This window comes from Sitophilus oryzae, unplaced genomic scaffold, assembly GCF_002938485.1.
Source record: "Sitophilus oryzae breed Bouriz unplaced genomic scaffold, Soryzae_2.0 scaffold_179_pilon_pilon, whole genome shotgun sequence".
Classification (NCBI taxonomy): domain Eukaryota; kingdom Metazoa; phylum Arthropoda; class Insecta; order Coleoptera; family Curculionidae; genus Sitophilus; species Sitophilus oryzae.
This window is the reverse complement of record NW_022146501.1, coordinates 2,303,193-2,329,886: the sequence shown is the minus strand read 5'-3', so window position 1 is coordinate 2,329,886 and position 26,694 is coordinate 2,303,193. Positions and strand designations below refer to the sequence as shown.

The 26,694-nt window shown below is 33.9% G+C and overlaps 3 protein-coding genes across 3 annotated transcripts; 1 reads left to right on the top strand and 2 right to left on the bottom strand.

Annotated features, from left to right (window-relative positions):
* Nucleotides 1–170: 170 nt before the first annotated feature.
* On the top strand, nt 171–1,303 carry LOC115882819 (39S ribosomal protein L46, mitochondrial). The gene is made up of 5 exons (XM_030901065.1): nt 171–317; nt 374–560; nt 617–735; nt 787–1,064; nt 1,120–1,303. The coding sequence occupies exons 1-5, from the start codon at nt 251–253 to the stop codon at nt 1,258–1,260; spliced, it is 792 nt and encodes a 263-aa protein (XP_030756925.1). The 5' UTR covers nt 171–250; the 3' UTR covers nt 1,261–1,303.
* A 6-nt stretch (nt 1,304–1,309) lies between these two features.
* LOC115882818 (venom acid phosphatase Acph-1-like) lies at nt 1,310–6,155 on the bottom strand. The gene is made up of 6 exons (XM_030901064.1): nt 5,928–6,155; nt 3,794–3,898; nt 3,498–3,734; nt 2,839–3,151; nt 1,588–1,802; nt 1,310–1,530 (listed from the first exon to the last, which is right to left on the bottom strand). Exons 1-6 carry the CDS (start codon nt 6,138–6,140, stop codon nt 1,384–1,386), a joined length of 1,230 nt encoding a protein of 409 aa, XP_030756924.1. The 5' UTR covers nt 6,141–6,155; the 3' UTR covers nt 1,310–1,383.
* A 5,874-nt stretch (nt 6,156–12,029) lies between these two features.
* On the bottom strand, nt 12,030–22,823 carry LOC115882740 (venom acid phosphatase Acph-1-like). The gene is given in 7 exon segments (XM_030900965.1): nt 12,030–12,232; nt 12,298–12,512; nt 15,983–16,106; nt 20,250–20,389; nt 20,391–20,448; nt 21,407–21,748; nt 22,666–22,823. Coding segments are annotated over 7 exon segments (1,131 nt in total). The 5' UTR covers nt 22,780–22,823; the 3' UTR covers nt 12,030–12,094.
* Nucleotides 22,824–26,694: the final 3,871 nt, after the last annotated feature.

Below are 26,694 nucleotides of genomic sequence, written 5' to 3'. Positions count from 1 at the left end.
GAAAAGTAATTACAGTTGTTATAATACTTCTTGGTGCTATTACAATTACTTAATATAATAAGATTAAGTAATTATAATACTATAATACTGGATTACTTTACTTAAGAACTAATAAAAATTATTATTTTAAATACTTCTTTATTTGAAAAAATAAGTAGGCAACTAAATATACACTAATCCATGGAAATGACATAACCACATAACCCTAGTTTTTTAATAATTTCAGAAATATTAAAAATATTTAGCAAAAATGTTTAGGAATACTCTTCGAATTATTCTGAATACCAAGACCAAGAATATCCAAATTATAAATAAAGGTATGGATTGTTAACTGTCCTACTTTCTAAAAGTATATATAGTTGTCTTTTTTTAGCCAATTTAAAAACTACAGCTGAATTAAAACAAAAATGGGACTTGCTTACCGCAGTCCTAATTGAGAGGAAGCCCGTTATAATTCCTGAATTAAACGAATTAGAAAAAGCCTTTCAGGATTATATCGGGGCTGTTGAATTCGAGAGGAGTTTGAAAAATGATTTTGAAATTAGGCTAGAAAAGGAAAAGTTCGTGTAGTCTCTAATTTTTTTTAAACATTTTATTTATTTCAAAATATTTTTAGAAACTCGAAAACACAAGATGTAACGGATGTTGATATAGTGGTAAAACAGAGTGCTCAGGACTTTCTTGACTCATGTAAAGAGGAATTGGCAAAATTTACACCAGCTGATAAGAAAACGAGTAATTTTTAAAATTAAATTTACTTATCTTTATTTAGTTGCAATATTCTAGGTGCAGATAGAAGTAACGATATTAAATCACTTAAAAGAAAACTGGATAAACATTTAGTCTTGGTATTAAAACAAAAAGTGGGTAGTCAAGATTTTTTTATATTGCCTCAAGGTGAACGGGAGGATGGTGAAACTTTACGACAGTGTGCTGAGAGAGTTTTAAAAGAAAAATGTGGTAGTGACATTAAAGCTCATATATATGGAAATATTCCTTGTGGTTTTTACAAGTATTTGTATCCACATGATGTAAGAAAAGAGAGAAATAGTCTAGGAGCAAAAGTATTGTTTTTTTTTCAATATTTCTAAATGTTTGTTATAAATATTTTTCTTTTAGATTTTTATATATTTTGCTAGATATAAATCTGGTCAAATATCTGATAAGAAAAGTGAATATCAGTGGTTAGATAAATCGGAACTAGATGGAGTGCTTCCTGAACCGTACAAAAAAACTCTGCTGCCAATACTATTTGATTAAGTTTAACTAAATTATAAGTACAAATAAAACGTTGTTTAGTTTGTTTTTGTTGATTTATTAATAAATAATATAAATTAGTTTTTACAATACTTAAAACTAAGCAGTCTTTTTTTGTGAGATTCATTATGCTATATTTTCATAACAGTCTTCATCAGATTTGGGCAATATTTCATCGACCAATTTGTAGAATTCTTGAAAGGGACAAAAAGAATCACATCCTGGCAGTTTTAGTTGAATAGGCTCTTCATTTTTGTAGTTTTGATAAAATAGCTGAAATAAAAAGGTGAGTATATTTATTGTAATTATTTTAATTAATAGTATAGTTACTTTAATTCCATGAACGCCGTTTATGAGATGTAACTCAAATAGAATGTATGATCCATAGGGTGGAACATCTGAAAGCTTATATGCGTTCAAAGAAAGCAACATTGTTGCAACGTTTAGCTCATGTCCTGAATAGATAAACATTTTTCTTTGGGATGGTTGAATTTGGTTGTCTATTTTGGCTTTTGTGTCACTTAGAATTTTTTTCAACAAGTATCCTATAAAAATGTATTATAATAGCTATTTATGTAACTAGTACCTAAAATGATGTTTTTTAGGACGAATCATTACTGTTTGCGGACGAGGCGTTAGCCGAGTCCGAAATAGTAGATGAGTCCTAAAAAACATAATTTAGGTACGTGTTACATACACTATTTTTTGTCATACGCTTTTTACAGTTTTTTAGAACTTTTAGGTAGCTCTTGTCATTGGCCTTTGTGGAGCATGTAGAAGAAGAATTGTACTCTCTACGAGTGCAAGACATCATAGAAAAAAAGACAACAGCTGCCTTTGATTTTGCTGCGGATACAAAACTAATATCAAAGAGTGTTTCCGGTGGTGAACAGAAGGGAACGTTGTCAATCAGTTGAGTTGTATAGAAAATATGCTTGTCTTAGGCCAAAAAAATGTACCACATGATTATGTCTTGTTTGTGACTGTAATTTAAGAATATTTTAATTTAAAGCCTCTTTTAAATAGGTACCCTAGGTACTTACTTTAAACAAATAACTTAGCTTTTGATATTTTTTGTAGTTTTGATAAAATAGCTGAAATAAAAGGTGAGTATATTTATTGTGATTATTTTTAATTAGTTACTTTAATTCCATGAACGCCGTTTATGAGATGTAACTCAAATAGAATGTATGATCCATAGGGTGGAACATCTGAAAAGCTTATATGCGTTCAAAGAAAGCAAGATTTTGTGACAAATTTCGAATGACAAAATAAAACAACCAAATAACGAATTTAGACATTTTAGTCCATAAAGGTTGCCATGACGACCTTTACGGCCTAGGCCGAAAAAGAAACATTTTACGGACTGAAATGAGTCCGTAAAATAGCTGTTTTTGGGAGCGTATGACAAAAAATAATTATTAATTGCCATTTAATGGAAAACTTTGGTTATTAATTGGTATAGATGCCTGTACCTATAGCATAATACATTTATAACTTTGCATTAAATGTTTATATAGTTTTTCTGCAAATTATAAATTATGGCTTACATTGTTTAAATGTATTATTAAGATATTTTACCTGAAATTATGCTCTTTATTTCAGTATTATTAGTCATAATATAATACATATCCACAGCAGCAGAATGAAGTGGTTCTGGATACACAGATTTGGTCCAATCTTCCAAGGAATAGCCCAGTTCCTCCTGTATATAAAACCCAACATACAAAAAGAAAGCCTGGACAATATCCATTTTTCTTTCAGCCCTTTCTGTAAGGATATCAAACGTTTCTCCATATCTATTATTGAAATACTTTGATATGTCTGGTCTTTGTGTAATTTCTTTCATTAGTGCTTCATACTTGTTAATACAAGCATCGAATGGGAATAATTCCTGTAAACATATAAGACGTTAAGAAGTGAAAAATAGAAATAGAGAAGTCTATAGACTGTGGTGGAATATAATTTGAATGATTCTCCCCTTTAAAGTAAAATCACAGCCTATATCTTGACCAGCTAACCGACTTACGATCATTAGCATGATAAATTTGCTTAACTTATGTAAACGTCCGCGTTTTGAGCTAATAATTATTAATCATATAGTTATATTTCTTAGCTCATATTCATAGACAAATTCCTCACTTACTAAGGAGACTGATATTCATTAGTTATGTTAATATGAACACTCGACGTAACAGATTTTTTTGAAATGAAGCATTATAAACCACCTTAAAACATACCTTATCTTGACTAGTTGGTACATAATTAAAAGGTATAGGTTGCCATGGTAATTGAGACCAAATTTGAGATCCTTTTGGTGGGTATAGTGCTGCCAACATTAGCTGAAGCGACATTTTTGTTCTGTTATAATCGCTAGATCTTGCTTCCAAGTAGTTGATATTCCATGTATCTCCTAAGAATTTGTCGTATCTTTTTCTCAATTCGGTGCCTAAAGTATATTCAGTCATTTTTCCTTCCTGTAAAAAATTTAATAAATATTTTTTCAATGTATAGACTTATAAAATAAATGTTTTACATTGGTGAGTTGTCCATAGCCTTCTGGATAGAAGCTCTCATTGTAATAAGGCCCTTTAGGATATAAGCTCACTGCGTCTGGATTTCTATGACCATGCCTGAACAACTGTAAATAAAAAAGTACTTTAACCAGGTTATATTATATAGATTTAATGTTTCAGTATGAGGGTGTCTCCCACATAGCAAAATAATATACCTAGCAGGTGCTCAGAATAAACATTTTTGGTATAAGGATATTGGAAATATGTTCTGAGCATGTGCTAAGAATTACACTTATATATTCTGGTAATGTGCTCAGCATAACCTTTTGGCCGCAAGTAGTATGTGCTATGCACTTGGCTTAAGAATGTTCTAAGAATATTTTAAAATATGCTAAGAATATTCTTGTTTTTATACATATAGCATATTCTGTGAACATACTATAAAAAATTAGGGAGGTAAATTTCGTTCAGCACAGGTAGACAGTTACGTCACATCATGACATCTTTCTCTAAAATATCCAAATACATGCGTAAAGAAACTGTCTACCTGTGCTGAACGAAATATACTACACTTTTCTAGGTATCCAATGGAAATTTTAAATAATAGGAAATCATATACTTACAGCTCCCATTGGTAGATAATATTTAAAAATAAAACAAAAACCCATGTTCCATTAACAAAAATATACAAAAATTAACGTAAACATATCCAAAACGTAGTAAATCTACAATAATGATACTAAATTGGCAACACTGTTTCGTATTAATCGTATTGCAGCTTCGAAGAGCCGCGACCAGAAGGCGCTGAACTCCGCTGAAGACGCGCACGGTTTGGAACCATGGTTGAATTTCAGAATATCGCCTATTTTTCGGATAAAATAGCCAAAATATGCGATGTTTTGAGCAGGAGGACCGAGTTGTTGTATATATCCAGCAAAGTATATTGAAGTATATAGCTAAATATTCTTGGCATATGATAAGAATATATGCACAAGAATATACTTTAAAGAATATAGGTGGCACATGTCCATTTATTCCTGGAACATGCTCAGAATATAAGTATAGGATATAAGTTCACGCACATGCTAGGTATATGCTATAGATATGAATATGCTTTCATTGCTATGTGGGCTACTTATTTTTTAATTAATTATTTTGACGGTAGGTATGGTATCCAAATCCAAATCTCCAAAAAAATTTAAATCAAATTAAATAACGATACATCGTGAAAATATTACGGCTCATTGTACACTTTAAATACTACAGAAATTTAAAAAAAATAATGTTACAATTTTGTATTTTATCTAAATTAAATTTAAACAGTTTTGTTTAAATAAAAAATACGTCTCCTACGTAGGTGGCGCCCCCTACAGGAGTCATATTGATATCAAAATCAAATCACAATTAATAAAATTAAAATGAAAATAAAAAAATAATAAATCATATATTTTACCTAATTTATTATTAGATTTTATTGCCAATAGTTATTATTACTATTAGTCCAACCTACAGCAATTTCAAATAAAAAATAATGGTATTTAACAGTAACTCTAAAACTATGCATTTACATACCCATGTTTATAGGAACTTTTTTTCATATTTTTTTGATTTTTGAGTAATCTATGAGTACTTATTTTAAACTTTCGCAAGTTAACGATATTAAATTTTTTTAAAGGTTGTTATTTAGACTTGGATCAAGGCAAATTAATAAAATTGCGTTTATTTCATCAATGAGGTCGAAATCGACAAAATATCAAGAGACAATTTTTAATCGCCATTAAACTGCTTACACTATTTCCCTAGCAAGAGAAAAAAAGTCAGTGGCATACGCGTTTTTTTTTAGAAAAATATTCCAGTGATAACCCATATGCACGTCACTGGTGAATATGTGGACAATTTTTTAGCATTAAAATGTGTCGCATTTATAGTAACTTTTACCCTCAAAATTTCATTCGAAACGCTAAAAGTACTTGCAAGAAAATTAGAATAAATCGAAAAAATAATAAGACTTTCACACCCTGTAGCTACGAAACGAAGCAGAATCGGACTTATGTTTATACGAAAAATAAATCTCATTTTTACGCGAAGAATCTCCCCACGAGAGATGGCACATGCTTTTTTAAATACCCTGTGTATTAAGTTAATTTTTCTTACCACATGTACCAACTGCAACGTATCCTCATTACTATCTATTTCTGGATTAGGCCTATGAAAATGAGGTCCACGATGGTGCATAAACCCATGATGATGTGCATGGTGTCCACCAAAAAATGGCGAAAAACTACTAACACCCGAATACACTACAAAAAATAATAATACTGTTCGGTAAATCATATTTTCAAAACTAAATACAATCAACCTTGCCATTCTATTTATACGATACTACAATAAGGGGGTTTGGGTTTATAGTTTTTCCGTTAGACACACATTTCTTGTATTTTCTCGTAAAATTCTACGTCAATGAATGTAAAATCCCTCGTTCTATACTAGGTATTGGCCTGATAACATTTAGAAATACAAAAATCTTGTTAAAAATCATTCGCAATACCGTACGTAATCCATTAGCGCTTTGAAATCACGAAATCATGCATATTCAATAAATTATGAATAATTTGTCTTAAAGCGGTGGCTTGTGGGAACTCCCATTCAGTGTTAACTGGTTTATTGTAATTGATAGTTACTCACTGATCTGATAAATATTCTTAAATTATGATTCATTCTTTTCTTCCACTCTAGTGTCGTGGTTTAACAGTTTCAATAATGAATTTTGTGCTTGCCATATTGTAGATATTTCCCTAGTAGGATCGCTAAAGATGTTATTACGGTTTGCTATAAAAACGGCTTCTTTAAATTTACGCTTTCTCCAGTGAGGTTCCCTGTGGATAACCCGAGTTTTCGACCACTTTATATTGTGCTGTTGTCCGCAATACGTGGCTTTATTGTTTCATCTTTTTGTACTTGTTTTTTGTGCTCGCTAAGTCGTACATTTAGGATGTTTAGTCTCTTCAATATACGATTCATTGTATTCAAAAGGTACTTGGTAGATGCACTCTTTCTCTTGTTTTAACGATTCCGGCTTTGTTTTTGTTAGAACGCTTCTTAAGATGCCCATTCAATTCGCCGACAGTTCTAGGACTGTGTGATCTAAACCGAAGATCTAAACTTAGTCAGGCCACACACAATGCAGTTACGTCGAACGATGTGATCCTCAGTTTTGGGACTGTCAGTTTTTGAATACCTATATACAGGGTGGCCCATCGAAAACGTTCCGCAAGGCATAACGGCCAGGGTATTTTTTCTCAGAAAATTCAAAAACACGTCAATTTTGTTTGTGAGGGGGACAACTTTTGCCCCAGAATGATTGCAAAATCTTCAACCCTCTAAGCGGGGGTATCATTCCCCAATTTTTTTCAAATGGGAAGGGGGGTCAAGTTGTACCGCAATAAAAAGGGCAGAAAATATGTAGGATTGAAATTTGAAAAGTTTATTTAAACATTTATCAGAGTAAATGATAAGGATAAATTCCTTCGACCAATTTGCTGTTTTTTCTTATTATTTCTAGATGTTTACGCATTTTTTCACTTGCCACAAGATTGAACGATCAGGTACGGTAGTTGCTAGATAGCTGTTCTGTGATTATGCGTTGAAGTTCTTCTCAATATCGTTAAACATTTTAACAATTATGGTGTACTCACTTGCAGAAAAAGTGGAAATAGTCGAACTTTATTTTAAAAATAATGAATGTGGCAATCGGTTTGCGCAGATATTCAATGAACGCCATCCTGATAAACACCTTTATGGCAAAATTGTTCGGGAGTTATTAGCAAAATTTCGCGAAACTGGTTCCGTTATGAATAAAAAGAGGCAGAGGGAAAATCCTGTAGTAAATGAAGCTATGGAGGTATTCCATATTGGGCCAAGTAGCCATGGATAGTACGCTGAGTACAAGAAAATTAGCCAATGAGACCGGCGTGAATCGTGTCATCAAGTGTCCAAAGGATATTAAAACTGTCGGTACTGGGCTGAGGACAACCCCAGGGTTTTTCACACAAGGTGGTTTCACACACAGGTGCAGACACAAAACCCTCAGAAATTGATCGTGTGGGCTAGTGTTTTTGGAAATTCTATTGTGGGTCAGTTTAACGATATTGAGGACTTCAACGCAGAAGTCACAGAACAGCTATCTAGCAACTACCGCACCTGATCGTTCAACCTGGCAAGTGAAAAAATGCGTAAACATCTAGAAATAATAAGAAAAAACCTCAAATTGGTCGAAGGAATTTATCCTTATCATTTACTCTGATAAATGTTTAAATAAACTTTTCAAATTTCAATCTTTCATATTTTCTCAATGACTCGACCGATTTTCATAAACGAGGCGGGGAAATATAGAGAATAGAAAGCTCTTTTCATTGCGGCGCCACTTCACCCCCCTTCCCATTTGAAAAAAGTTGGGGGATGACACCCCCGCTTAGAGGGTTGAAGATTTTGCAATCATTTTTGGGGCAAAAGTTGTCCCCGTCACAAATAAAATTGACGTGTTTTTGGATTTTTTGAAAAAAAAATACCCTGGCTGTTACGCCTTGCAGAACGTTTTCGATGGGCCACCCTGTATATATAATTCAATAACCTTTCTACCCGAAGGTGTAAGGTATACTAAATTAAATAAATTCACTTAATTGCTACACTATACACAAATTGTTTCCATTTATTTTTGTCTCTTGCTAAACTTTTGGCTTCTATTAATGTTAGTCCTCTAACCTGCACTATCTCCGCTGTTGTGTCATTCTATGTTTTACTCGGTCTTCCCTTTGGCCTCTTTCCCTGCATTTTCGCTTCTCACACGGCTTTTACTGGTATGTCGTTGTTTATTCTAATCAAATCTCCATACCACCTAAGCTGACATTGCTCAATTTTATTCAGAATCGAATCTACTTTTAGTTTCTCTCTTATAAAGCTATTCCTTAGTCTATCTTTCCTTGTTACCCAAGTACTCTTCGTAGATATAACATCTCCATTCTTTGGATCTAACTCTTCAATCTTTTAGTTAATACCCAACTTTCACAGCCAAAAATCAACGTCGGTATGAATACTGTCTTGTATACACTCATCTTCAATGCTCTCGAAATCTCTTTTTTATTTAAGAAACTGTTCTTAATGGACGTGTTGCCAATTCTTTCGATGATTTCCGTCCCTTCATCTCCTGTGTTGCTGATGTTCACTCCCAAATATTTGTATGAATCGAGTTGTTCCAAATTGATGTCATTTATCTCTATATTCATATTTACTTCTGTTTTACTTAAAAGCATAACTTTTGTTTTAATCTCATTGATTTTTAGATTTCTCTCTCCTAGAGCTTCCAGCCAGATTTTTAAATTTCTTTTCAGTTCTTTTTCGCTGTTAGCTAAAATTGCCAAGTCATTTGCAAATGCACTTTTGAACTGAAGGAATGTGCTTTCACCACACACACACAAACGTATCGTCGGTTTTAATCGAATGATCTTCAAGTAAAAATGTTTTTAAATACAAAAAATACACTTCTCGTGCTTTTGTTATTGCAAGAGCCAATTAAACAGACAAAAAGGCGTTTTTGAGTGAAAGATTGGTTGTTACAACATGATACAATTATCTCATATGAAGTGCGAAAATTAAAAACTAGTGCAAAATAGATGTCCTTAAAAACTACCTTAGAATGGATGACACACGTTTTAATGAAATTTTAAATATGGTTAAGCCCTTAATATCAAAGAAAAATACAAAAAACATTCACCTGAACGCTTTGATTTTCGCGCTTTTTAAGTTCCTTTCGAAAGCACTTTACAAATTGTTTATTTTTTTCTTTAAATAATCAATAGTAGCAATTTTTATAAACTTTAGTTTTTTCCTGTCTTTAGTTATTTCCTTGTAAAACTTAACTTTTAGTTTTCCACAGACAGCACAATTAGGCCTATACAAATCAATAAAATCGGTTAAAAAAGTCGTATTATTACTTAAATCGCTCATCTTGAGAGTACAAAATTTCCAACTTGTCAAAAGATGGGAACGTACGATTAGAACTGTCGATTTTTGCCATACACTTCAGTCGGTCGTGAGATTTAAGTAATCTACAGATTCAGACAGCCTGTATGTGTATGGAGAAATTTTAACTGACGATATACAAATCGACAGTTCTGGACTGCCGGCGAACTGTATGTGGATGGACACCTTTAGAGTCGATTCAGATTTGAAGACAGTTTAGTGTTGTATGTTCCATCCTTAGGTTCCATCATATCGGAGATGGGAAACAGCTCAGCCAAAAAGTGTGCAACAAGAGGCACGCCACACAAGGAGGGGTATTATCACCTCTGCTGTGGCTGATTGTAATGAACCCGATCCTGACCTCTCTGACAACGAAGGGAATTAGGATAAAGGCATATGCAGACGACGTGGTAATATTGATCGTTGGCAAAGACTTGCAGATCAGTGACATCATGGAATCTGCTCTGAAGAAGTTAACGGAATGGGCAAAAAGGAATGGTTTGGGCATCAACCCAGACAAAACCGAACTCATTCTGTATACAAGAAAATACAAGATACCCAAGTTCACGCTACCAAAGCTGGAAGGGAAGACACTTGTACTTGCTAAGGAGACAAAATATTTAGGAATCATTCTGAACTCGAAGCTTTCCTGGAAAAGGAACACGGAGGAAAGGATGATAAAGGGAATAAATGCATTCTATGCATGTAAAAAAACTATTTGGAAAGAGATGGGGTCTGCAACCGTACATTATACACTGGATGTACACTGCTATAGATAGATCAATCATCACTTATGGAGCACTAGTATGGTGGAAAGCGGTACTTAAAGAGACTAATAGACAAAGCCTCGCAGAAGTACAGCGATTAGCAGCTCTAGGTACAACTGGAGCAAGGAACAACACAGCGCAAGCTGCGCTAGAAGCAATTCTGGACTTGCAATCAATCGACTGGCTCGTGAAGGATCTGGCCGCTAAGGGTGCCCTAAGATTAAGGGAATCCAATCTGTGGAACCAGACCAACTACGGTCACTCGAGGATATTGCCAGTGATAGGGAAAATCATGGTGAACACGAGTCCACATCTGCTAGACCAGAAAACGGACTATATGCTCACCAAACATGATTTTGGAGAAAAGATAAGGATACGCATCCCGACAAGAGAAGAATGGGAAAGCAACCAGTAATGAACACTCAAGAGATAGCAGTCTACACAGATTCCGCAAATTCAGGGGCACAGGTATAGGCATCTTCTCAGAGAAACTAAATATCTGACGATCTTTGAGGCTATCGGATGGCTGTAATGTTCTACAAGCAGAGGTTTACGCCATAAAGGAAGCGGCTAGATGTAGAGAGAAAATTGCTGGTAGACGAATAGGGGATATAGTGATATACTCTGACAGCTTGGCCGCTTTAAGTACCATCACCACGCAATCAGTGAGATCGAAAACTGTGATGGAATGCCGAGAAGCACTGCCCTGGCTGCGTCGGGGCGCGGCTACTCTCGGTGCTGGGTGCCAGGCCACAGCAATGTGTTGGGCAATCAGGAAGCAGATAGACTCGCCAAAGACGGGGCCAGGGAGAGGCCGTGGCAGATGACCCACCACTTGTGACGATCAACACACTGAAGGAGGCTATAGGAACTGCCATCAAAGCCAACCAGCAAGAGACGTGGCAATACCGTGAGGACTGCTCGAAGACTATGGCCAGTGGTAGATAGCAAAAGACAAAACAACTATTAGAGCACAAAAGGACCTAGTACGCATAATTGTAGGTGTCACTGGAAACTGTCCCGTCACTCACAAACCTCGTAAGATGGAAAGTTTCGGACGACGACTACTGCAGAGAATGCGGAGAGGACGAAGAAACCATAGAGCACCTGCTGTGCCACTGTCCGGCACTGGAATACCGACGCTTTAAAACTTTAGGGCAAGGTTTTTTGGAGGGACTAGAGGAAGCAGCAGAAGCCAACATCAGCGACATCGGGAACTTTGCAAAGAGTTGGAAGTGCTTTAACGCAAAGAAAGAATGAGATGAAGGTTTGGTAAAACAATACAGGGGTATCGCAATGGGCCCAAGGCCTCCGAGTGAGGGATCAAATATGATCCCAAACCCCAGCAGCCTAACCTAACCTAACCTTAGTGTTGTATTTTTTGGTTATTCGCCTAATCTTTTCCGACGTTTTTTTACAAATATAACAAACTGTAATAATATATATAATACGATAATAGTCAATTTGGCCATTATTTTATTATTTATTTTAGTTTAATACAACAGATTTATATTATTATATAAAAAAAGTCGTGTTTCATCCTGTGCATTCTTCGTCACTGGATGGTATTATATCGTCATAAAGAGCGGAGAAATCATCAAATGAACAAAAAGTACCACAGTCGGTGATCTCAGCTTCAATTGGATCGTCTTCCTCGTACAGTTGATATAAAACCTACAGAAAATCAAATCAAAATGTTAATTAAATTTACTATGCAAACAGAATAAATTTTCTCTTACTTTGAAACCGTAAACTCCGTCAATTTCATGCACTTCAAACAGAACGTATGACCCGTAAGCCGGAATATCAGTAATATGCTTGATACCCAGGGAGAGTATCATGGAACCAACGTTCATTTCATGGGCAGAGTACAGGAACATTTTTCTGGTAGATGGACTTAAGGTACCATTGATCAGTTGCTCTGTATCGTTCAAGATTTTCTTCAAAAGATATCCTAAATAAAAGAGAAAAATAAGTAGTTTTTAAATCTTTCTAATCGATGCGGCAACACTGGGCGTCGAACAAGCCGAGATCCAGGTAATTACTTGGTATTTGTAGGTGATTATCGATAGCAGCCGGCGGCTCTCAAAATGTTGCCATTATTTTTTTAAATTTTCAAAGTTAAATAACTCGGTTATTATCAATTTACTAGCGTGTACCCGCGACTTCGTTCGTTTGTAATGGTGATGGTAAAGCAAAGCAAGAATTTCCCTTAACATACAAACTGGATAAAATTTTCTCACATTTATGTCAGCATGAGAAAAAACAATATGGCGATATTAATATATAACATGGTAATATTTAAGGGTATATGATATAACTTGGTAATATTTTTAATATTTTTCATCACGTTGGAATTTGACTTTCGAAAAATCCGTTTGCCAAAAATAAGCTTTTTACGTCAAGCAGTTTAAGCAGAATCGTTGTTAATCAATTACCCAACTTTTTGGAACACCCTGTATGATTTTTTAAAAAATTTCAAAATATGTAAAAAAACAAAATAAATTATGCGTGTCCAAGCGTTTTCCCGAAAGATTAACCGATTTTTGAATAACAAATATTGTAATATTTTAGGGGCGTTTCCACCCTCTTGGAATTTTAGATTCGAGAAACCCCTCCTTATCGCACCTCTACACCCCACAGTCAATCCGTTTACCAAAAATAAGCTTTAAACGTCAAGCAGTTTAAGCAGAATCGTGGCTACTCAATGGTCATATTTTATGGAACACCCTGTATAAATTTTTAAAAAATCTTAAAATATGTAAAACAACAAAGTAAAATATACGTGTTGAAGAGTTTTTCCGAAAAACTCACCGGTTTTTAAATAAAAAATATTCTAATATTTGAGGGGTGGTTTCATCCCCTTATTAGAATTCGAGTTTCGAAAAATCCCTTCTTATCGAACCTCTACACCCTAAAGTCAATCCGTTTTCCAAAAATCAGCTTTTTACGTTAAGCGCTTTAAGCAGGATCGTGATTAATCAATGACCAGATTTTTCGAAACACCCTGTATACATTTTTAAAAATCTTAAAATATGTAAAAAAATAAAATATACGTGTTTAACCGTTTTTTTCGGAAACTTGACCGTTTTTTAAATAAAAAATATTGTAATATTTGAACTGGAATTTCGAAAAATCCCATCTTATCGAACCTCTACACCCTAGAATCAACCTGTATGCCAAAATTGAGCTTCTTACGTTGAATGGTTTGAGCAGGATCGTGATTAATCAGGGTGCAGCCACACTATCCTAAAAACGGCGTATCGGCGTAACGGCGTAATGACCTTGAATAGATTTCCAGTAATTCTATTGGCTGAAACATTCATCTGTCAGAAATTTTATCTGTCAAATTCATCTGTCAAAATTTCAGCCAATAGAATTACTGGAAAATCGATTGATTACGTCGTTACCTATAATACGCCGACATTTTAGGTGAATAGTCATGGCTGCACCCTCAGTGAGTCCGGTCACTTAAGGATTTTATATATTAGTATGATTTTAAAAATGGTAACTACCCAAGCGAAAATATATTTCTTTAAAATACTTGCAGTTTATTTTTGGGACACCCTGTATAATAGTCTCTAAATCGATCTCGATCAGACAATATCTAAAATTCTTGGTAATTTCAGATTTATGTTGTATATCCAAAATTAAAGGTAAAGAAGGATATTAGAGATTTGTGAAATGAAGAAAGTATTATAATATATAAGAATTGTAATAATAATAACATTTATTTATATGTTTACATTGAATTAAAATTTATCATTTTACGGATTTTTCTTAATGGTTTTAAACTTATTATTAGAATTATTTTATTTCTTTCCAAGTTATTTAATTTCTAGTTATTTACAGGCATCAAGCGTCGGAAGACTTCTCTAGCAACTTTTTTCCGTCTCCCGCGTTTCGGCGCGTTGCAGGTCTTATTATGGGAAAATAATTTTGCATTCGAGTCTTTTCAGTTGGCTTTTGACTAGGAACTAGTGATACGTATCACTGGTAGAATTGTATTTTTAAATGTAAATTAGGCAAATCGATTTTCAATAAAGGAATATGATCAAGAGTTAGTCTTCTCTCACTAGAGACAGATGGACGAAAATGCCTTTCTATCAAAGATTTAATATAATTGAAGGGTGTAGAGGCAAAACCGGCAATCTCCACTTTTTAACAAAAGTGAGAATCTTCTTTTCTTAAATTCTAATTACCCTATAATGCCAAATAACAATATGAGGTTTTTCACCGCATAATCTAATATACACATCAGAATAAATAATAATAATAGAAATACAAGACTAAATTAAGACTTAGTTTGTGATTTATATTAAGATCTTTCTTATAATGGCTATTATGTCTTCATCTTAATACTATATTATGCTTTGTCACGGAAAATAAATGTTTAAAATCTCCTTAATTTTTGCATATCCTATTCCATCTCTTCTGAAAAAATATGATGAGTAGAGATACTCGGTGTTTTGCTTCTAAAACCCTCAATTGAGGACTGCGTAAAATCTTTCCTTTATATTTTGTAATACTGAAAAATATGATCTTGTCTTTTATTAAATCTGGAAAAGAGATGTTAAAATTCTCCAAACTTCTTTCTTTTTTTGTTAATCGTATGAGTCCAAACTTTTCCTCACCCCCTCTTCCTCTTCCTCTGTTAGAAGAGCAAAAAAATACGCTTTATGTCCATGACTTGAACTCATTGCTTTTAAAACTAAACTACAGTAAGTAAAACACTTCGACTATAACTAAATAGCGTTGCCGCGTTTCAAAAAGCGCGCTATAGTGGGCGCAGTTCCTTCGCAGCCGGAAAAATTCTCTTCCCAGCGCCGCGCCGCGTCAGCGGTCTAGGCGACAACCTTTAAACAGGATCGTAATTAATCAATGACCAGATTTTTCGAAAACACCCTGTATACATTTTTAAAAAAATCTTAAAATATGTTAAAAAAGAAAATATATATATATACGTGTTAATCGTCATTTCCCAGCCAACTGGACACCGTTTTTTCGATCATGCGGTATATATTGACAAAAAACACTGAAAAAAGCACATATTTGTTTTCTACTGAAAATAATTCCAAAATAACTTACAATCTGGCAACATAGAAGATGTGCGCATGCGTAGTGTCTGTGACTATATGCAGCAAAAACTCGTTTCAAGGTCGGCCACCGGATCCACACCATTACCAGGATTTTATATATTAGTATAGAATTTAAAAATGGTAAAGAGAAAATATATTTCTTTAAAATACTTGCACTTATTTTTGGGACACCCTGTATAATAGTCTCTAAATCGATCTCGACAGACAATATCTAAAATTTCTTGGTGAAATTATTTTATGTTGTATTAATATGACAAACAACAACTGCTGATATAATAAACTATTTACACTAACTCTATTGTAGGTAAACACAGACATATTTTACCTGCAGCAATCTGTCGCAAAGCTGTGGTGTTCGTTATTAGATAGTAATAATCAACGGCTGCAGAATGAAGTGGTTCTGGGTAAACTGTACTGACCCAGTCTTCAAAAGGATACCCGACTTCTTCCTAAAAGACAAATCATGGTAAAAAGTTATGAACTGGGACACTTGCTTCTAAATATGAACTAAAACAAATGTATCATGTAACAACGTCTACTAAGCATAAGATCATTAGTAAATCTTTTATAAATTGTTGCCATATTGTGGGAATTTCTACACATAGATTGCTACCCAAGTAACATTTTCACGACTTGCGACCACATGTTTACTAAACACAACGTTGGATTAGTTACAAAAAATAGTTAGCTCCGTACCTTGGGTATTAAAATAAATTTAAACGTTTTTATAACGTTGTGCCGACGTTGGACTAGTACTACAGCAAAGTAGAAGCTTCTGCGACGTCGAATAAACGTTGTCTTGTAACCATTTTTGCTTAAGTGATCTTTAGGTGATTCGGACAATGTAGTTACAACGTTGGACAATAGAAAGTTTTCCGACGTCAGTTTCATGACCTATTCCAACGTTATGCAAACGTCGTCTGTTTTGCTAATTCCAACGTTGTTTAGATTTCCTTATTCTTACGTTGGTAGGACGTCGAGTCACTAACTTTTTGCAACTGTATTGAACCATAACCTTAAATCTTAAATGTTCTCTTCATTGTTCAGTCAGACAGTTCAGTGCTGTTTTTGTTTATATAAAAAAAAACTTAATTAAAATGGGACATAAGAAAGGTACATATAAAACTAAATTTAAATATACATCCACATATATTACCGATAGTTTATTCACTCCCTCGTTTATTTAGATTATAGAGGGCGGCGCAAGCTAGACTCTAGGATGACTAAATTAGGCAATCTTGCGACTAGTATACTACCTGTTAAGGCCGAACTGTGACTTTATTAGTCCAGTATGCGACTACTCGAACTACTCCATCTTAATCTCCAAAACAACAAAGTGAAAGCCGCCATGTTGTTAAATAAGAAAATGTTTCGTTCCTAATATAGCAATTCCTGCTTTTTGAATACATTAACTTGAAATATTTGACCCTAAAAAACACGCGGAAACTATTTTCGACTGCTTTGAATAAATTATTTTCATTTTACTAAAAAAAAACTCAAGAAAATTTTAAAACTTCTTTAATTTTAAGGCCCATTAGTATTTTTCAAAGTAGAAACAATACATTTATCAATAAAGTTGTTTGCGATTTAACTTTTTGCCTTGGGTAACGAGTTACAGAGTCGGTTAAAGTGTTTCAATAATTATGATCTTCAAAACATCCTCCACATTTTAAATACTTTTGTTTTGTTTTCCTTCACTGCCATCTGACATATGTCTCTAACTAAATCATAAAAATAATATTTTTACTATAATTATCCCAATTTAGGATAAAACGACTTAAACGCCATATTAGTTTTGTATTTCTGTGAATTAGGATTTTAAAGCAACGTTGCAGTTTGTACTAAATGAGGCTTCTAACCAACGTCGGTATCCAACGTCGTTTCGACCCAAAAATTATTCTCCAAACTAGTGTAGATTAGGGTTGGCACGAGGTTGTGCCGACGTTGCGCCCCGACGTTTGGTCGCGTGACACAACGTTGTCCCGACGTCCAAATGCTGCTTGGGTAAGGATGTTAATATTTTTAATATTAAACTAAAATGTCTTCTTTAAATTTACACTATCTTTTCATGAGATTTTTTGTGGACAAGGTTTTTGAGTTAGGACCACACATACTGTGTGTAATACCTAAATATTTTTCCTCCTGTTTGCGTAAGCTTTTTAAGTTTGAAATCTCGCACATTTAGAGGAAGTTTTGTCTCTGCAATATACGACGCACCACATTCTAAGGTTCCTGGTAGATGCAATATTTCTCTTGGTTTGTCTGATTTTGTATTAAGATGCATCTTAGAGTAGTACCAAAATAGGAACTATCGGAAACAGGAAATAGCCATCTTATCCAAATCCAGACAAAACAACGACAAGACAGAAACGTTCATGTTTTACGACAAATCCAATACATTTCTGCGTCATTTTTGTCTCATTTTTGTTTTGTTTCAAAATTCGGAGACTTTTCAATGTCCCGTCTCGAGTCGGTAAAGATCTGTCGGTAAGCCTATCTAGTTCAGTCATTGGGGATCAAAAAAGGGGCCTGCTGGGAAAAAAGTCCGGAAGTTTTGAAACTTTGCAGGTTTATAGGTTTTGGGGTCTCTAACTAAAATCCATAAAATGCACACTCCTAGACTTGCCGCCGGCGCGGCGCCGCCATCTTGCCAAAATGGCGCTCAAAATCGATATTTTGTAAATATCTCGAAAACTATGTGTTTTTCGCAAAAATTTGAAGAGAACAAAATTAAAGAGAATAAAATTTCCTATAAAAAAGGTTATATGAAAATTTTCGCTAAAGTTAACCCTTTAGGCACAAAATCCCTGGATGTTTTACAATTTTGCGTAAAGGATGATATACATATACAGGGAGTTTCAAAACAAATGCGAAAAACTTCAGGGGGTGATTCCTTGTTCAAAATAAAGGGTGGTTTGCTTTATAAACGTTGGGTCAAAAGTCAACCATTAATGTTTTTATTTTTTATCTTGAAAACGAAAAGCGATAGACTAATGAAATTTTATGGAAGCATTACTGTTATGAAAACACACTTTTTGGTAATTTTCTCACTTTTTTAAAATGAGTGGAAGGGGTTGAAATAAAATACCCCTATCATTCTTGCTAACAAAATTTAAAGAAAAATCAAACACATGCAAAAAAATTAATTTGGATAGTTTAGTTTGTTTAGAAACTTTTTTATCTCTTGTGTTTTTTTGATAAAACTCACCGATTTGAAATTAAAAAATAAAATGTAAAGCATTAGGTACATGTCAGGACAAAATATATTTTTAGATAAAGAATCTAGTGGGCTGCTGTAATTTTTATAGGAAAAAATCTAGTCGGCCGCTGTCACTTTTTAGGATGTTTCTAATATTAGTTTATTTGGCATTACTCTACTGCAAATGTAACGATATTATTACGAAATAAAACTGTTTGACAGCAGCCCACTAGATTCTTTATTTAAAAATGTTTTTTGTCCTGACATTATTTTTTAATTTCAAATCGGTGAGCTTTATCAAAAAAACACAAGAGATAAAAAAAATTCTAAACAAACTAAACTATCCAAATTAATTTTGCATGTGTTTGATAAGATTTTTCTTTAAATTTCGTTAACAAGAAGAATGATAGGGGTAGTTTATTTCAACCCCTTCCGCTCATTTTAAAAAAGTGAGAAAATTACCAGGAAGTGTTTTCATAACAGTAATGCTTCCATAAAATTTCATTAGTCTATCGCTTTTCGTTTTCAAGATAAAAAATAAAAACATTCTTTTTCCGCCATCTTTGTACCGCGATAACTCCCTAATGGTTGACTTTTGACCCAACGTTTATAAAGCAAACTACCCTTTATTTTGAACAAGGAATCACCCCCTGAAGTTTTTCGCATTTGTTTTGAAACATCCTGTATATAGTCGATTTTCCGAAATCAAATGTCGATTAGTGTTTGGCTAAAACTAGTTTTAGTTTAGTTTCTTCAATTTTGTCAATGAAACAGTGGCGTATCATTAATTTGCTCATTAATTTATGAATAATTAATTGTCGTGCTGGACAGCATTCATTGCGAACTTACCACCAGGTTCAGCATTGGTCTGGTTGTACCAAAGATGCCGAAGAATGGGGTTGGAAGAAAACAGAAACAGGTATTACTCGAGTCACAACGTTGAAAGATCCAGCTCCAAAATCCCTATTGGCATTTTTATCATGTAAATGCAAAACAGCAACTATGGTAAAGCCTGTAGATGCAGAAAAGCAGGATTAAATGTTCAATGATTTGTGCATACTGCAATGGGAAATCCTGTGACAACATCACTGAAGTGTCACTCGACGAATCCGATGAAGAGGAGTTGGACTTGCCTGTAGATATCCCTCTGGCGGCTGAAGATGAAGAGTTGGACGTATTGAGAGGCCACCCTGATGAGTCCAGCACAGCAGACACGATCGACTTTGACATCAATGAGCCAGATCCGTCGGGCTTGTGCAGATAAGTTAAAGTTTTTAATTTATCTAGTGGGGTAGGTCTCCGGGGAGACGATGTTAAAAATTGTGTTTATATTTTGTCGCCTTGGTCTGGACCTGGCATTATATTTAATTCTATTGTATTTGGAATAACTTACTTGCGTTGCAAATCCAAAATAGTAGTTAAATGCATTACTTATTGTGAAGTCGTCTACTCCAGTGTATGCGGACATTATGGCGAATGTTCCTTTATAACGTTTCAGATAGCTAGTGACGTTACTGGTACTAACCATTTACTGGTACTAATTCATTGTAAAGCGTGTAAAAGTTCGTGCAAACTGAAAACCAACGTGTCTCCTAAAAAAATAAACGAAAATAGATTATACAGGGTGTCAAAAAATAGTGTATTTAACTTCGGTGGGTGATGCAGATAAAAATAAAACAAAAATATAAAAATAAAACAAAAAGTTCCTGTTAATATATGCCCTAAAATGGTTCCCGAAGAAGTTACACCCCTAGAAAGGGTAAATAAGACACCCCTAGAAAGGGTAAATAAGACAAGAAAAACGGTTTGCCAATGTACTTTAAAATGAACAAAATATATTTTTTCCATAGCAACTGTTACAATTGCCTTATATCTATTAAAAACTGTATTTCTTCTCGCACGTTTTTTAATTGCTTCCATTTTTTAAAAATTTTGTATTCCATTTCATAAGTTATTCGGGATTTAAATGGAAGTAGTTTAGATATGGCGTTTGTCGCCTCACCCTGAATATCTGTTGGTAATTTACTTATTTTGTTTTGAGCCATTTCTGGCTCCAATTCAACCAGCAATCGACACGAAAGAGAATTAAAAAATATTGACTCAAAACTGACAAATAAAGAGACAGCTTTATTTATTTGTCAAATTACATAGAAAACAACGTCAACCCAGCACAATATTTATTCTACTCGTAATAAATTCCTTAAAATAATAATTTCTGAATTTTTTTTAAAACGTAACTGGCTATGGAAAAAAATATTGTTTTATACACGACGATAAAATTGCATTATCGTCTTGTATAAAAAATAACTATATTTTTATTTAACATATCGAGGGCTGTGATTTTGAATAAATTACTTTTGCTTTTTTTTATTAATGATGAACTTTTTTTGTTTTATTTTTATGTGTAGAATCACCCAGCGAAGTTACACTATTTTTTAACACCCTGTTTAATAAGTACAAAGCCATATTTTTTCAAATGCAACAATAAGTTACCGAAAAAAATGTTACCAATGGCATAACAACTAAGACTAGATATTTATATAAACTTACTTTATCTTCGGAACTTTTAAGATAGTTATAAGGTATAGGCAACCAATACAAAGAAGACCAAATCTGAGAATGCCTAGCCGGGTACAGTCCAGCCAACACCAAAGCCAGTGACATTTTCGTTCTGTTGGTCTCGGTGGTTCTGGCCTCCAAATAGTTGATGTTCCAGGAGTCTGTGAGGAAGTCGTCGTACCTGTCTCTTAGAGCCGTACCTATCGAGTACTCCCGTACTTTGCCTTGGTTGGTCAGTTGGCCATAGCCTTCGGTGTAGTAGCTTTCGTTTTTGTAGGGGTTGTCGTCATAGATGCTGCCCTCGTCTGGGTTTCTATGACCATGTCTGAAGACCTATATTGAGAAAAAGTGACACTGAAAGTAATTATTGGATTGTGTTTTAGGTTGTTTGGTTTTAGGTTCCGATTTTTTATCTGTACAGGGTGAGTCTTAATTAAGTGCAGATATTTTAGGGGTAGTATATTTCGACCCCAGAAACACGATTATGAATTGAAAGGTTGGATTTTTTTTAGTTTTTAGTTAAAAACATAATTTCTTGATAATGACAACGTAGGTAGTAGATTAAATTTACAAGAAAGAAAATCCAAAAAAGATCCAGTGGTTTCAAAAATTTGAGCAAAAAAACATTTTTTTTTCACACGTCACAAAAGTATTAATTTTTTGCGACGTGATTAACAATATAAAAAAGTCATTTTGACGCCTAGGCATAAAAGTAAATCACTTTTATTTACAACCACATAATATTTAACACCGACATTACTGACTTTTAAAAAATTCGAAAGTGTCAAATTATCTACATTTCTTCCCTCTTCCATTTCTCTCACCCATTTTCCTCACTCGGGTTTTCTTATTTCTCGTCTCATTTAATTAAGCAAAATATTCTTGTAATATTTTATAATATATTGTATATAAATACTTATCTAACATCAACAAAAATAAACAAGAAGATTAACAATAATAATTGAAGATTTTAATACATTTATTTGTTGAAGGTAAAAATACTAGACTTCTTTGGCTTAAAACTTACATTCTGGCGTTTTAAAAAAGCGACGAGTTTTTTTACATCATCTGGGTTATGATAAATTTTCTTTTTAAAGTTCCAAAAAATAAATTATTAAGAAGAAAAATTTAAAAAATAAATAATAAAAAAAATAAATAATAAAACAAATTAAAAAAATTAATGAAAAATACAAATTTATAAAAAAATAATAAAAAATATTAAGAATAAATACGAATATTTTAGTACTTACTATGTGGAGGAGCTTTAGAGTGGAAGTGTCTGCTGCAGTTGTAGCTTGCACTCCACCATAGAGCAGAGCAAAGCTGCAGGACAGAAACAAAGACGCAAAAACTATACTGTTCATATCGTCCAGGTATTTCGACTTCACTGATTCTTTGACACCAAGTCGCGCCTTTTATATTTTGATTTTTCAATAAATCAATAAACCGATACATTTTTTTGAATTATTTTTTCGATTTTCCTTTAATTCCAGATATTATCTAGGATTAACAGGCTTAAAATTTCGATAGATTTTGGCAAAGGAACGTATAATTTATTTTATATGATGGACAAATAATGATTTCATTATTTATTGTGTGCTGTAAATTAATAATATAAAAAATCTTTGCATGCGCTTGCTATAATCCTTTTGACTTGGTTTTGAGTGTGTAGGAACTTAGTTTGAATAGAGTAAATCCTTTGGTCACAGCGACGGGTTAATATTGTATTGTATTCAATAATTTCATAGCAATTCGTTAGTATTGTCTTTGTAACATTTAGTTAAATGTGGTAATTTTGTTTGTCTTATTGTTAGTAATAGTATGTGTATTTAATTATATATAATATTTTGGTCGTAAACTGATTTAATGGAAAAATTGCATTTATTTCTCCAGCTTTTGAAAAATAGACAGGGTGTTCCTTAATAACATGCTAATATTTAAGAAGGTGATTCTTGGACCCATTCTAAGAAAAAAACTTCATATAAATATATATAATCTTAACTTTTTAGATACAGGGTGGTAAAAAAAATATCTCTGACAGTATATTTGATACACGTCTTCCATGCATCAAAATGCTTATTTTGATATACAAAAAAAATAGTTTTACTTCTTAATATCCTTCTAGCCGATGCAGAAATGATTTCCACACAATAGTCACCGCATCATATTACTAGCGATATGACCCTGATATAAATTGACTTTAATTTTTTTAAGCAAAAACTATGCGTTGGACGAAAAAATCAAGAGATAATTTTTTTTATAAATGAATGAAGATTTTGAAAATAATTTTTACTTTAAGAGAAGTCACCCAAGTAGCATCTATCTGACTTCGAACTAAATCTGACCTGAAGCGACGTCAGACTTTGTGCAAATTTAGGTCGGGTGCTGGTGATACGACCGGTGACGTCGCTTTCCTACTAAAAGCGACGTCGTTGGATCCGAGTCGGTAAATCCAACGATCTGTCGACGTACAAAATAACAACGTACCATTTTTATTAATTTCCCAACGTCGTTCCCACGTTGGCTTCCACGACGTACATATACTTGAACTAGCCCGACGTCTACCCGTTGTCCGAATAGGATACGTCTCACTGATAATCCCTTAAGTAACGTCCAATTATATTTTGTTGTATTTTATGTTCATATTTATAATCTAATTTACGTATCTCTATTTACATCCGTAAATACAACCTATTAAGTAGCATTTGCGGCCTAATGAACATCATGAACATAACCTAATCAAAAGTTTTTGTAAACAAACTTATTTTTTTTATTATGCCTAAAAAACACTAAAAAGGCATTTAGACATTCATCTACATTTTACAGAAAGAGGTAGAGGCTTTTGCAAAATAATAATAGTAGTAGTGATCTCTTGCCTCCACCCACCAATGCAGAGGAGACTGCACATCAGCCAGAACAGATATACAATACTTATGTTTGTGGTATTAAGAAAGTAGTCTCCTCGTTCAAGTAGTGGTAAAAACTTAATGGGTAATAATCCAGAAGAGATGCTGCATTACACTGGTGCATCTTAATTTCTTTTTTTAGCTTAGGAAACCAGCAGACCCCATCCTCCTCCCACATGTGAGGTACTGGTTCCAATTCTTTTAAATTTTGTATATATACTATCTTAAAAAAAGTGGCTGCCCATTTTTTTAAGGAGAAATTAACAAAAACTAAAATATAACTGCTCAAATCCACAAATCATTGAACCGTCAACCGTCAAACATTTTTTGACAACAAACAATTGACTTATTATAGACCAATAACAGACAACGTCGGGAATCGTTTATCAGGAATACGAAAAATTATATGCTCTGTGGCCGACGACGGATGCTCCAACGTATGCCGGCCGATCACAAATTTTACGTGGCGTACGTTGGAATTATATACGTCATAATACGATTGCCGGTCGTCCGGTTTGATGACTTCGGTCGTGTGAGACGACTAATGTTGGAGACCCGGTCGGAATCGGTATATTGATAGTTCACATTAAGTCGGATACAGAAATCCGCCATTCTTAACAAGTATCTGATTGTCAGCCATTTTAAAATCGTTATTTGTTTTTAAAATTTACATTCTCATTCCGATTTCTAGTAGAATAATATTGATAAGATTGAATTTGGGGGGAACCACAGTACAGTTTTATGATTAAACCAGCTAGAAAATAAAAAAAATATTTTGCGAGTTACTTTTTTATAGATATTTTTTTTTTCATTATTTCATAAATCTACCTAATTTTGAAGGCGCTCGTTGTTTTCCGTGAGTATTTTAATCAGATATATCAAAAAAGTGACTTCCGTTGACAAAACTGATGTCTGGATTAATGATTCAGAAGAATTATTATAATAAAAAATTAGGTAGGCACTTATAGTTATATTCGAGGAGTGATTATGAATCCATTTTTTTAGATACAAGTTTCTTGGGAAAATGTTTATGTATTCTTGGTAAACCAAACGTAACGTAAGTGCTTAGCGACGAATTTTAAGTGACTGAAGTCCAACGTAATATGACGTTGGTAATTGGTAGAATTACATTCCCTATTAGGTCAGATACCGACGTCGAGGTGACCCGAATCTGTATTCCCCATTTAGGTGCAAATAAGTGTCGTCAGGCGGTCGAACCGACGTTGATACCCGACGTCGGGTTTATTGAACGCGACGTATACCCGACGTTAGATAACGTCCAAATGCTACTTGGGCAGTGGTGTACCACTTTTTTCTCCAAAAATATTCAATGTAAAACCCGTATGGACGGCACTGGTTGAAATAAATAAAATTCTTTGTACGCCAAAATAGGTATTTTAATGCATAGAAGACGTACATCAAGTTTCATAAAGATATCTGTAATAAAATCAGAGTTATTATGAAAAAAAAAATTTTAGAAAAATTTACCATCCTGTATCTCAGAAATTAAGATGTTTAGGACATACATTCATATGAAGTTTTTCTCTTAGAAGAGGTCCAAGAACCACGCCCTTAAATATTACCATGTCATTAAGGAACTCCTTGTATATTAGTTTAATACACACAATGATAACACTACACAATATACAGGGTGGCCCATCGAGAACGTTCCGCAAGGCATAACGGCCAGGGTAATTTTTTTTTCAGAAAATCCAAACACACGTCAATTTTGTTTGTGAGGGGGACAACTTTTACCCCAAAAATGATTGCAAAATTTTCAACCCTCTAAGCGGGGGTGTCATCCCCCAACTTTTTTCAAATGGGAAGGGGGGGTCAAGTGGCACCGCAATGAAAAGAGTTTTCTATTCTCTATATTTCCCCACTTCGTTTTTGAAAATCGGTCGAGTCATTGAGAAAATATGAAGGATTGAAATTTGAAAAGTTCATTTAAACATTTATCAGAGTAAATGATAAGGATAAATTCCTTCGACCAATTTGCTGTTTTTTCTGATGTTTACGCATATTTTCACTTGCCACAAGGTTGAACCACAAGGATAGATATGTTGAACGGTCAGGTGCGGTAGTTGCTAGATAGCTGTTCTGTGACTTGTGCGTTGAAGTTCTTCTCAATATCGTTAAACTTTTTAACAGTTATGATGTACTCACTTGCAGAAAAAGTGGAAATAATCGAACTTTATTTTAAAAATAATGAATGTGGCAATCGGGTTGCGCAGATATTCAATGAACGCCATCCTGACAAACACCTTTATGGCAAAATTGTGCGCGAGTTAGTAGAAAAATTTCGTGAAACTGGTTCCGTTATGAATAAAAAAAGGCAGAGGGAAAATCCTGTAGTAAATGAAGCTGTGGAAG

Excerpts from the sequence above, each read along its gene's own strand:
- LOC115882818 (XM_030901064.1), bottom strand. The coding sequence starts at position 6,140 with ATGGCAAGGTTGATTGTATTTAGTTTTGAAAATATGATTTACCGAACA. Across the intron at positions 3,735-3,793 it reads GCTATGGACAACTCACCAAT|GAAGGAAAAATGACTGAATA; the intron begins GTAAAACATTTA and ends AATTTTTTACAG. Across the intron at positions 3,152-3,497 it reads TACCAACTAGTCAAGATAAG|GAATTATTCCCATTCGATGC; the intron begins GTATGTTTTAAG and ends ATATGTTTACAG.
- LOC115882819 (XM_030901065.1), top strand. The coding sequence starts at position 251 with ATGTTTAGGAATACTCTTCGAATTATTCTGAATACCAAGACCAAGAAT. Across the intron at positions 318-373 it reads TATCCAAATTATAAATAAAG|CCAATTTAAAAACTACAGCT; the intron begins GTATGGATTGTT and ends GTCTTTTTTTAG. Across the intron at positions 561-616 it reads ATTAGGCTAGAAAAGGAAAA|AAACTCGAAAACACAAGATG; the intron begins GTTCGTGTAGTC and ends AAATATTTTTAG.